This window comes from Aquarana catesbeiana, linkage group LG04 (assembly GCF_042186555.1).
Source record: "Aquarana catesbeiana isolate 2022-GZ linkage group LG04, ASM4218655v1, whole genome shotgun sequence".
NCBI classification, from domain to species: Eukaryota; Metazoa; Chordata; class Amphibia; order Anura; family Ranidae; genus Aquarana; species Aquarana catesbeiana.
Genome location: NC_133327.1, coordinates 559694668 through 559706886, shown reverse-complemented (window position 1 = coordinate 559706886; position 12219 = coordinate 559694668). Strand labels below are relative to the sequence as shown.

Genomic DNA, 12219 nt, shown 5'->3' with positions numbered 1-12219 from the left:
GAGACCTCTTAAGGCCCCTTTCACACTTATACGACGTCAAAGTTTGCGATTTGACCGCGATTTGGGAGCAGTACTACTTTGTACGACTTTGCCACATTTTTGGCATTAACAAATGAAAACATACAGTAGTTGGTATGAATCATAAGGGGGAACTCCACGCCAAGTTTTAAATAAAAAACTGGCTTGGGTTCCTCCCCAGGGGCATACCAGGCCCTTAGGTCTGGTATGGATTGTAAGGGGAACCCCCTACGCCGTAAAATCGGCGTGGGGGTCCCCCCAAAATCCATACCAGACCCTTATCCGAGCACGCAGCCCGACCGGTCAGGAATGGGGGTGGGGACGAGAGAGCGCCCCCCCCCTCCTCCTGGACCGTACCAGGCCTGGTATGCCCCTGGGGGGGAACCCATGCCGTTTTTTTCATTTAAAAATTGGCGTGGCGTTCCCCCTCAGGATTCATACCAGACAGCTGTCAGCACTGCCTGTCGCTCATCGCGAAAGGAAAAAAAGTTTTCCTTTCCCGATCAACGAGCCAGGCTTGTGCTTACAAAGTCGTACTGAAATCGTGTCTATATTATTCAGGCACGATTTGCATGCTACTTCACGGTTTAACATTGAGGTCTATGGAGTACAACTTGCATAGAAGTTGGACCAAAGTAGTGCAGGGACTACTTTCAAGTCGGCACGACTTAGTCGTGCCAATATGAATGGTAGTCATTGAAAATCATGGAGAATGACTTGTCATACGATTTTGCAGTATAAAATCATGGGACAAGTCGTATAGGTTTGAAAGGAGCCTAAAGCAGAATTATAGTTGCAATTTTAAAGGATACTTGCAAGTAGATATTTATGGTAGAGAAAACCATGTGTGTCTCTTCTGCCATGAAATACCGTCTCCAGTCTAGCAGCTTTTTTTTTTTTTTGTAATTTTATACGGATAGCGGCATCTGTAAGATGCCAGGACTCATATGTGCATGTGGGATTTATGTCAAGACAGCTGAAGACTCCCAAACCTGAACGCATGGGGAGCAGATGGGGTGTAGACATTGCATTGCTGGAGGGAAGGGGACTTGGCAGGGTAAGTAGGTGGTGAGGGGGGCTGGAGTATGTTACACTCAATATACAGGTGTAACATGTTCTAAAGAACGTAATGACTAAGCGCTAACATTTGTGCAAAACGTGTCTACCTCTTTGTCCCCTGCTCCATCTGTCAACCACTTGTCACATGAAGCTTTAATAAAAGGATTTTTGGAAGTGCAGCCATCCGGAATCGTTTCCTTATGTTAAACATCATGCGAGCTGGGCTTGCACCTGACTAGTGTGTGTGGGGATTAACCACAAACTCTCCCACCTGGAGCAGCTTTTTTTGTGTCATTTGTATGGAATACTTGTTAAAGGATCAAATCCTAATAACAGATGTCCAATCTAATGTTTTACTCACAATGTGTTCCTTTTTGATGGGTGTGCCTACCTTTTGAGATGTGACATGTAGCACTTGCCCTGCCTTGCATGTCACCAGGTGGGGATGTGAGACATTTTCTGTAAATAAGGGTCATCTATTCTCCTGTGGCACAGGTACATGAATGACACTTTTTTTTTTTTTTGTTTTTGGATTGGGTTGTTGGCACCTCCCTTATTAACAGAACCTGTACTATTATTTGTCTTGCAATACTACATGTTCTGTGAATGGGTAGGAGAGATCCTGATATTCATTCTCTCCTCCTTCATTCATAGAACATATTGCATTGTGGAGTAATTAGACTACCAGTTTGTTGAATGGCAGAAGAGTCAGAAAGGGGTGTGTAAACAGCGCAAGTCCTATACACTAGCATACTGCTGCTGTTAAGCCTCTAAGTTTGTTAATATACTATACTACCACTTTAATGTAGTAACTAACTCACCACTATTTAAAATGTAAGTGGTAGCAAGTTAGTGTGTCTAGAAAATATTATACATTTTAATTCTTTTGGGTTTACTTTTAGGGAAACTGTGATGTACAAACTAACCAACTGCTGTAGAAGGAGTTCCAATGTGTCGTACAAATACACCAAGGTAAGCTTGGACCTTATAACATTCAGGCATACTACACTTGGTAAGACAGCACTGAACTAGATTTCCTGATTCTGAAAGCTAAATGCTGGTTGCTGTCGGTTCTGATTTTTTTTTTTGCATGTTAAAAATGCAAGCTCGACAAAAGCCTTTTAAGTAATATTAAAGTGACCTTTTGCTAAAACTAATACCTAAAATAAAGCACTACCTGCAAAAAATGTTGAATGCCTCTCCTGCTTCCCACACTGCTAAACACTCTTTAAATAAAGAGAAATCACTACTTAAAGACTTCAGAAACAGACACTTCTGGTGGTGTCTTATTTCTGATCTCCCTGCTGTTACCTGTGGTTCCTCCCTTTGACCTCCACTTGTTGCAGAACTACAAGTCCCATGAGGCACAGCAAGACTCTGACAGCCACAAGCATGGCATCCAGAGGCAGAGGCATGATGGGATTTGTAGTTTTGCAACAGCTGGAGGTCTGCTAATTGCATATCCTTGATGTAGAGGCTAGCAGATGGAACCACTGAAAGCATCAGGGAATTGGGCATCTGACACTGCCAGGAGTCTTGGTGTCTGAAGATATTTTCTCCTTACTGTTGCAGAAATCAGTGGTACCGGCATCAGGAGAAGTGAGTCTCTAACTTCTTTGCAGGGAGCCCTTTATTTTCAGTATTATTACTTTTAGTGTCAAATACTTTAATTCACCATGCACAAAAAATAGTTGTTTTATGGGTAAAATAAGTTACTTTCTTGATCATAAAGTTTGGCATTTGACTAAACTTGGGATTTGCACTTTTCCATCTTGGGTGCAGTTTACCAACTAAAGTGTAGGAATTGGAAATTTAGTCCTAGGTAATTCTAAATGTGTGGCAATAAATGTTGAGTAATATAGGACGCTGCTCAGACAGACCCAATGCCGATTAAGTATCTGTGACCAAGCTCTAGTGGATGGGGGAAATGCGTCGCAGGGCACGACCGGAGCAGCGCTGGCTGAGGCCACACATCTTAATACACTTCATCAGCATTGGGTCGGTCTGAGCGCCATCCTATATTGAACAGCTTGACGCTTCTAGATAAGTGAACTTTGATGCCTGCTCCCATTATCTGAATACTGGTAGGGAGACAACTCGGCCTCAGAATGGAGCGGAACTTCAAGCAGCTTCATGATTACAGTACATGTTGAGCCAGTCAATCATCTGACCATCGTGAAATATTTTTTTTTTTTCCCCTACAAAACAGTGTAGTGTGTGTATGATGGGATTTAGGGAGCATTGGTAATGTCTTCAGGCAGCTTATAATCTTGCAAAATTCATATTGGCAAATGTAAAGCTTGCATGCATTTACAGTGCCTTGAAAAAGTATTCACACCCCTTGAAATCTTCCATATTTTGTTATGTTACAACCAAAAACATGTATTTTGTTGGGATTTTATGTGGTAGACCAACACAAAGTGGCATATAATTGTGAAGTAGAAGGAAATGATTTTCAAATTTTTTACAAGTAAATGTCTAAAGTGTGGCGTGCATTTGTATTCAGCCCCCTTTACTCTGATACCCCTAACTAAAATCTAGTCACTTAGTGGAACCAATTGCCTTCAGAAGTCACTTAATTAGTAAATAATCCATTTGTGTGTAATTTAATCTTGGTATAAATACAGCTGTTCTGTGAAGTCCTCAGAGGTTTGTTAGAGAACCTTGGTGAACAAACAGCATCATGAAAGCCAAGGAACACACCAGACAGGTCAGGGATAAAGTTATGGTGAAGTTTAGAGCAGGGTTAGGTTATAAAAAAAAATATCCCAAGCTTTGAACATCTCATAGAGCACTGCTCAATCCATCATCTGAAAATGGAAAGAGTATGGCACAACTGCAAACCTACCAAGACATGGCCTCCCACCTAAACTGACCGGCCGGGCAAGGAGAGCATTAATCGGAGAAGCAGCCAAGAGGCCCATGGTAACTCTGGGGGAGCTGCAGAAATCCACAGCTCAGGTGGGAGAATCTCTCCACAGGCCAACTGTTAGTCATGCACTCCACAAATCTGGCCTTTATGGAAGAGTGGCAAGAAGAAAGCAATTGTTAAAAGCCATAAGAAGTCCCATTTTCAGTTTGCGAGAAGCTGCGTGGGGGACATAGCAATTATGTGGAAGACGGTGCTCTGTTCAGATGAGACCAAAATTGAACTTTTTGGCCTCAAAGTAAAACACTATGTGTGGTGGGAAACTAACACTGCACATCCCCCCCGAATACGCCATCCCCACCATGAAACATGGTGGTGGCAGCATCATGTTGTGGGGAAACTTTTCTTCAGTAGGGATGAGCTCCGGCGTGTTCGCATGGCGCACGTGCCGAGCCCGCCAGGAAGTCGGCACGGGGCAGCGCTAATCACAAGCAGTGAGACATTTCCCGATGTGCGGCTGCAGAGATCGGGAAATGTCTCCCTGCCTGTGATTAGCGCTGCGCCGTGCCGACTTCCTGGCGGGCTCGGCACGTGCGCCATGCGAACACGCCGGAGCTCATCCTTATTCTTCAGCAGGGGCAGGGAAGCTGGTCAGAGTTGATGAGAAGATGGTTGGAGCCAAATACAGGGCAATCTTAGAAGAAAACCTGTTAGAGTCTGCAAAAGACCTGAGACTAGGTCGGAGGTTCCCCTTCCAGCAGGACAACGACACTAAACATACAGCCAGACCTACAATGGAATGGTTTAGATCAAAGCATATTCATGAGTTAGAACGGCCTGGTCAAAATCCAGGCCTAAATCCAATTGAGAATCTGGCAAGAATTGAAAATTGCTGTTCATCCAATCTGACAGAGCTTGAGCTATTTTGGAAAGAAGAATGGGTAAAAATGTCACTCTCTAGATGTGCAAAGCTGGTAAAGACACAACCAAAAAGACTTGCTGTAATTGCAGCGAAAGGTTGTATTGACTCAGGGGGCTGAATACAAATGCATGCCACACTTTAAACATATTTATTTGTAAAAAATTTGGAGAACCATTTATCAATTTCCTTCCACTTACAATTATGTGCCACTTTATGTTGGTCTATCACATAAAATCCCAAAAAAATACATTTACGTTTTTGATTGTAACATGACAAAATGTGGACAATTTCAAGGGGTGTGAATACTTTTTCAAGGCACTGTATGTATTGCTACATTACGTTGAGAACTGTTTATGCAAAGATGTCTATACTAGATTTTTACTAAGGATACTGACGGGACCCCTAAAAATGATTAGGTCTCGGGAACTCCTGCTAAAAGTTTTAGCTACAGTTCACTATGCATTAGCGTGATCAATAAGTTGTATATCTAAAACAATAATATCTAAAGTAATAATAACGTACCTAGATTTGACACCCAACTCTATTTCTTACCCTCCAATACAATAAACCTTTTATACAGTGCAGTTACACCTCCCATGCAATACAATTTTAGACAATAATCATAAATGATCATGAATGTATAATGAAACTAGTAATTAAGTTAAAATAAAAAGTAGACCGTTATATTTGTAGTCAGTAGGAAGAATGTCCATATTACAGCCAGGTAAAGATCATGGTTCTAGCATACAGTCATAGTGTTGTTCTTGCAGCATGAGGTTTGAGTGCAGCTATTTTGGGCAAGAGCAGGGAAGGGATAAAACTGCTGTCATGTTTTTTTTCAGTCTAGTGTCCCGTTTCATTTCACGTCCTGTCCCAAAGACTCAACGGGAAACAAGAGGAAATCTCTGCAAAGGGATAGTCTCCTCTTAGACAATTGGCGCCATTAAAGGGTCCCTATTTGAAGACTTTCACTCTTCTGTTCTAGTGACAATGGTTACAAGGTCAAAAAAGCGAGTGAATGTCACCAGCTGAGTCACAGACTGCAATAAAAACCTATCGTGGTTGCTAAAGATTTCCAACTCTGTCTTAAATTAAAGTATGGCTTTAGAAATGCTTGAACAATCAAGACAGTAGTTCAGCTGTTCAAAACAGAAATACACAATAGAGTAAATAATTTATATTTTTAAATGTTTATTAACCAGTTCCCACCAAGGCCAATTCTGACATTTCTCTCCTACATGTAATAATCTGTATTTTTTTGCTAGAAAATTACTCGGAACCCCCAAACATATTTGTTTTTTTTTTTAGCAGAGACCCTAGAGCAGTGATGGTGCACCTTGGCACCCCAGATGTTTTGGAACTACGTTTCCCATGATGCTCAACTACACTGCAGAGTACATGAGCATCATAGCAAATGTAGTTCCAAAACATCTGGAGAGCCAAGGTTTGCCAATACTGACCTAGAGAATAAAATGGTGTTCGTTGCAATTTATGTCACATGGTATTTACGCAGCGATTTTTCAAACGCAATTTGTTTGGAAAAAATATACTTTAATGAATTTCTAATGCTTAAAAACACAATATATAGCCCAATTTTTTGTGTGGTATAAAAGATGATGTTATGCTATGTAAATAAATACCTTACATGTCACGCTTTAAAATTGCGCACGCTCGTGGAATGGTGCCAAACTACGGTACTTAAAAATCTCCATAGGCCATGCTTTACATTTTTTTTACAGGTTACCAGTTTAGAGTTAGAGGAGGTCTAGCACTAGAATTATTGCTCTCGTTGTAATGTCCATGGCAATACCTCAGATGTGTGGCGCAAACCCCATTTACATATGTGAGTGCGACCTGCGTATGTGCTCGCTTCTGTGTGCGAGCACAAGAAAAGATGGGGCTCTTTACAAAAAAAAATTTTAAATTATTATTTATGATTTTTATTTTTAAATTTTTACTGTACTTTTTTTTTTTATCACTTTTATTCCTACAGTAAGAAATGTAAACATCCCTTGTGATAGAAGTCATGACAGGTCTTTTTATGAAGATATCAGGTGTCTATAAGACCACAGATATCTCCTCTACCCTGGAAAGCATAAGATCAAAAAAGAAAACATTGATCTCTGCTTTCTAGAAAAAAAAACGTCATGACACCACTTCCAGCCTCCAAGGGTCATAGAAATGGCTGGGAATCATCCAGCCAGCTCCGTGGTAACCCGTCGTCGCCACCGGATTGTATCTCTGGTTTTCCCAAAAGCCCGGAGAAGCACCGATGGGCAGCGGGAGGGAAGGCACGTTCCTTTCCATTGCCTGTAAAAGCAATCCAGTGGCTAATCGGCTGCTAGGATTTATTTTACACTGTAGGGAACCGGTAGCTGAAAAAAAAAAAATGGCTGCAGGCATCATCCAGATATAGTCCACAACGTCATATGACATCATGCGGGCAGGAAGTGGTTAATATTTGTTTCTCCTGTAATCAGTATAACGGATGTGTGTGTTTTATTTATTGTTTTCATTTTATTTTATTACATCATTCAGATCAATACAGAAGAAGAAATGGACAATGAAACTGAGTGGCTTATGGAAGAAGTGTCTGGAAGCCATGCGAAACCACACCATGAGAACGGCCATGTCCGAAGCGTGAAGGCCGGAGCGTTTACGTCCTTGCATGTGGATGATCTTGACAGTGAAGATGAGGTTCTGACTGTACCAGAAGTCAGAATAAAGTCTGCAAGAAACAAGAAGAGTGGTGAAAAACCGTCAAACCCATATCCTTCTGGCAGTGATGAGAACTTGATAGGAATTTTTAATGGAGGGCAAGAAAAGACTATAAAGCCGAGATCAGGCCAACTGAATAAGGAGGACAAGTTGAATGTAGCCTCATTTCATGATGACAGTGACGAGGACATGCTTAACATTTAGTGCCAGCTGCAATTGCAATCCCTCCTCCTAACTGTGCCTAAAATAACATTGTTTGAATGGACAATGCTACTGCAACCAAATACTTATAACTCAACCTGTTTTATTTTGACCTTTTATGGGTTGAGCATAAAATGTAGATATTAGGGAAGACAGGGATCTTTTCTTTCTCTTCAGTTTACAGTGATAATCAAATGATGTGGATTAACCCTTTCTGCACTGAAGACTTTTAGGAAAGCTTTCTGTGCAACGTTTGAGTACCCCTGCACTAAATGCGATATGTAATCATTGGGATTTTTGTTTTTTCTAAGTACGGGAGCTGGCATCTTCTTGTATTATGTAAATTACTCTTTGTAATCAACGAAAGACTGAAGATACAAGTTAAATCTATGTGTGTTGGATCCTCTACCACTGGATGACATCAACAAAGTTTGACTACTATTTATTCACTTGAACTACAACTCAGGTTGGCTTACCACAGCAGCAAGTTATTCCTGCTGGCAGGGCCATACTGCAGAACTCAATGAAGGGGGACAGATCTCATCTAGATTTAGGAAATGCACTCCTACATACTTGTAATTTTTGTCTTGAAACCAGAGTATAATTTAAATGTGTTAATACCATCCTCTTTTTGGATTCCATATTGAAGCATTCGGTGAAGAATTACAAAATTCCTTTTCTTTTTTTTTTTTTTTATTTTATTATATTATGCTTAAAGTTGCTGCTGTCCTTTGCACGATATCCAATTACAGAATGAAGGTATTGAACTATGTCTATTAAAATAATTTAATTTAAAGTGGTATAACCTTTGTGCAGTTTAAAAGCAAAGGCATTGATGTTTTTGCAGTCCATTTTTTCTGCCACAATGTATTTATGTAGTCTGAGATGGAAACCCTACAGGGAGCCTTAATTTGCACATTTTTATTGGTGGGCTTGAAGGGAGAAAATTTAAAACAGACTGAAAGTGTGTACTCCGTGCTTGAGATCTCTTCACAACCAAAGGTGATCCTGCTACCCTACAACCTCCTCAATCTCCAAGAGGTGCGAGGTTTGATTTTAACTGTAGTCTCATTGTAGGTAGAACAGATCTATTCAGATATTACGGTGCTGTGATATTAGAATGATGAACACCTATGCAGTGTCAACAAAAGAAACATCAAGGACTGTAGATGATATCAGAAGAAGGTGGCCCAGTACAAACCCCTCTAACAATTCATCCCTCAGAGAGAGCATCAGTGTTTACTAGTATGGCTTTTATGCTTATTGCAATTTATTACTTTTTAGATGAAAAGATTTTGAAAATCTGATAAATTTTCAGTCTAGCCATCTGAATTTCTTCAGATTTTTTTTTTGGAATATTTTGCTCTTTCTGGTAAATACACTCTTTATGTTAAAGCTCTAGAATTCCCAGATTGTTCAAGTTTTCTGCACGTTGTTTGCTCGGAGCTAAACGGTTGGATTTTTTTCTTTCAGGGTTTGAACAGCAATTCATCTTGATCTTCTTCTTATTCGAGATTTCACCAAAAGCTTTGTTTTTACTTGGTAATCTTTATCTGTATGCATTGAATGTAAGGAAGATCCAGGTTTTGTTACCTATAAAAGTGTATAGATATCTAAAAGCCAGTATTTCAGAGTGAAAAAAAAAATAATGAAGCATTGTTTGTAGACCTCTTCCTGCAATTCTGTTATTTAATTCTTTAAGGCCTTGTACGTATGGGCTTCAGTGTGTTTAAGACAAATGTGTACATCAATATTTTTTCAAAGCATTGTTGAAACTTTCAGAAAGCTTCAGTAAGGTTTTTTGAGGCCTTTAAAGTAACTTTCAGCTCCTTTTTAAGGAGGTTAAAGGATAGGTTCACTTTAAAAATAAATGCACATTTATTTTTTTTTTTGCCAGTAAAAAATATGCATTTACTATTTTTATTTTTTTGTAGGATCATGGAAAGCATTGTACCCATGATCAGCAGATCGCGGGTGCCATGCAAGACTCCTACAGATGGTAAGTTTAGGCTGTCTGGCTGTATATTGTGTGGGCAGGCAGTTTCACAGACAAGAAGACTCAATGAACCGCTAGAGCACTCAACAGCTCCCTGGTAGTTGATTGAGAACTACAAGCCGACAGCCACAAAGGCTATCGGTACTTGTTAGCGCATTGATTCACAGGGATCTGTGAATTGATGACACAGCTATGTGAGTGGAGCCCCGCACGCTTGAGCGCTTTTAACATAGTGGCCGCAGTTATGGGGAGAAGATCCCCGACCTGCTGTCACAGGAATTGCAGAGATCGGGAGGGGCTGCAGAATCGGGAAAATGGGTGCAAACATATGAGAGCATTGGCTGTCAGCAAGCTTTCAACAAGTTTCAAGTAGTGCTGAAAGTGTTTCTGAAGGCTCAAGGTTTTTTACCTTCATGCATTCTAAGCATGATGATAAAAAACCTGTGTGCAGCAGCCCCCTCCCCCTTATACTTATCCGAGCCCCATTGCGATCCAGCAATGCACACCAAAGTCTCTGCTCTCCAAGGAGTTTCCCTCACTGGCTGAGGCAGCAGCCATTGGTTCCCGCTGCTGCCAATCGCAGCCAGTAAGCCAATGAGAAAAGAAAGAGGGCAGGGCCTGTCTGAATAGACATGCAGAACAGCGGCTCGGGAGTAAGCCTGCTTAAGTGCCCCCACAGCAAGCGGTTTGACCCCAGAAGAGGAGGATCAGGGCTGCTCTGTGCATTGGTAAGTTTGTTTTTTTTTTTGTTTTTTAATCCTAACTTTGATTACGCTTGAATCTTTCTACAGCCTGCTAGCAGCTTGTTTTAAGTGAGGACCAGCATACCCTTTAAGATCCTTCAGTTGGTGCTGAGTTTTGCGCCATAAACTTGGAGAGTTGCATGATACTGGCTGAAAAGCTTGCTGTGTATAATGCTGTTTTACAAGCTGAAGCATCTCTGTACAAGGCCTCATCTTGTAAAAAAAATAAAACTAAATAAAAATTAGAGGTTAAAAGTAAACCTCATACAGAAAGGGAAAATATCTTATCAATATAAAAAAAATAACCTCAGGAATGTGGAGAAAATTTGCTATAGCATATGTAATTAGGAAAGTGAGGCTATAATGACTAGCTCCTAAAAGTATTCTTACTTTGGAATCTGCAGTTTAGTTAAAATATGCTAATTAAGGTACACCCGAAGTCCTGTGATAGTTTTGTCTTGTAGGGGCCAAGTATAGCTTGTCTATATCCTAAAATTTGTTTCTTAGCTGATAATGCTCCATAGTCCTAGTCAGTGATAAATGCTCTGATTGCCACATGTAGCTTTTTTAAATTCCTTTTAAATATAATCTTGCATTTGTTCCATTGACTTCCACACGGGAATTATGACATGTTCATCAGTTCAGTACATTTTTTCCCTCTGCAATTTTTTTATTAATGGAAAAAAAAAAAAACCCACTGCCTTGAAAAGCTCTCATCTGTCCCTAACCAGTAATAGTGTATAGCCCATTGAAAAATATATTTTAAAGGTCAGCCCACAAAACATTGTTTTAATTTAAATGGAGTGTAGTGGGCAGTCTCACGTGCAAGCTTATCTCTTGGGGACTCCAGCTATGAGATCTGATTTTGGTTTCCTGTGTCCTGGAGTTTTTGGTGTTCCTACTTTCCTTGTTGCATTTTCCATATAATATAAATTAAACATCCAGCACGGAAAGGTGACTGCTTTTGTAAGGGTCCTGGGATGTGTTCAGAACTGGGAACTTGAGCACTGAAATCTCACCATTGAATTTCCAGAGAGATGCAAGAAACCATTATATGATATAATAGTATGCCATCTCCATAAATTATCATTTTTTTTTTTTTGGTGGCCTACCTTTTACTAGTTATAGATCTTGGGAAATGTATCTAAACTGCATATAACAGTGCTGAATTAAACATCCAGAAACTTGGCGTTCAATGTTGTGTAACTTTACCCAACGGTACATGTTACTTTAATTTGTTTCCCAGTTTTGTATCTTCTAATTGATTTATTTATGTTGATTTGGTACGATAGGACTTTTTCATTTTTGATCCACTTGTAATATAAAAGTATTGAACAAATGAATTAAAATTATAACAAAACTGTTCTGCTGTTAATCTCTGTGTGCTTTCTTCACTAACTTCACCATATGTTCATAAGTTTTGGTCCAAAGAGAAAGTATAGAACATTTTTAGAGATGGCATTTAGGATCCACATGAATGTAATTATTTTATTAAATGACCACCCACCTAATATTAAATGGGTCCCCTTTTTACTGCCAAAACAGCCCTGCCTCAAGAGATGGACTCCACTGGACCTCTGAAGGTATATGGTATCTGGCACCAAGCTGTCAGTCGCAGATCCTTTAAGTCCTGTAAGTTGCGAGGAAGGGCCTCCATGGATTGGACTTCTTTTTCCAGCTCATCCTACAGATG

At 40.1% G+C, this 12219-nt stretch overlaps 1 protein-coding gene across 1 annotated transcript in view; it reads left to right on the top strand.

Moving 5' to 3' along the window:
• The window catches only part of IGF2R (insulin like growth factor 2 receptor), a 261523-nt gene extending 249633 nt beyond the window's left edge, over positions 1-11890 (top strand). The window contains exons 47-48 of the mRNA XM_073627997.1: positions 1980-2049; positions 7407-11890. Coding sequence (XP_073484098.1) covers positions 1980-2049; positions 7407-7790 — 454 coding nt within the window. The 3' untranslated portion in view covers positions 7791-11890. The remainder of the gene's footprint in view (positions 1-1979; positions 2050-7406) is intronic.
• The last annotated feature ends 329 nt before the right edge of the window (positions 11891-12219 follow it).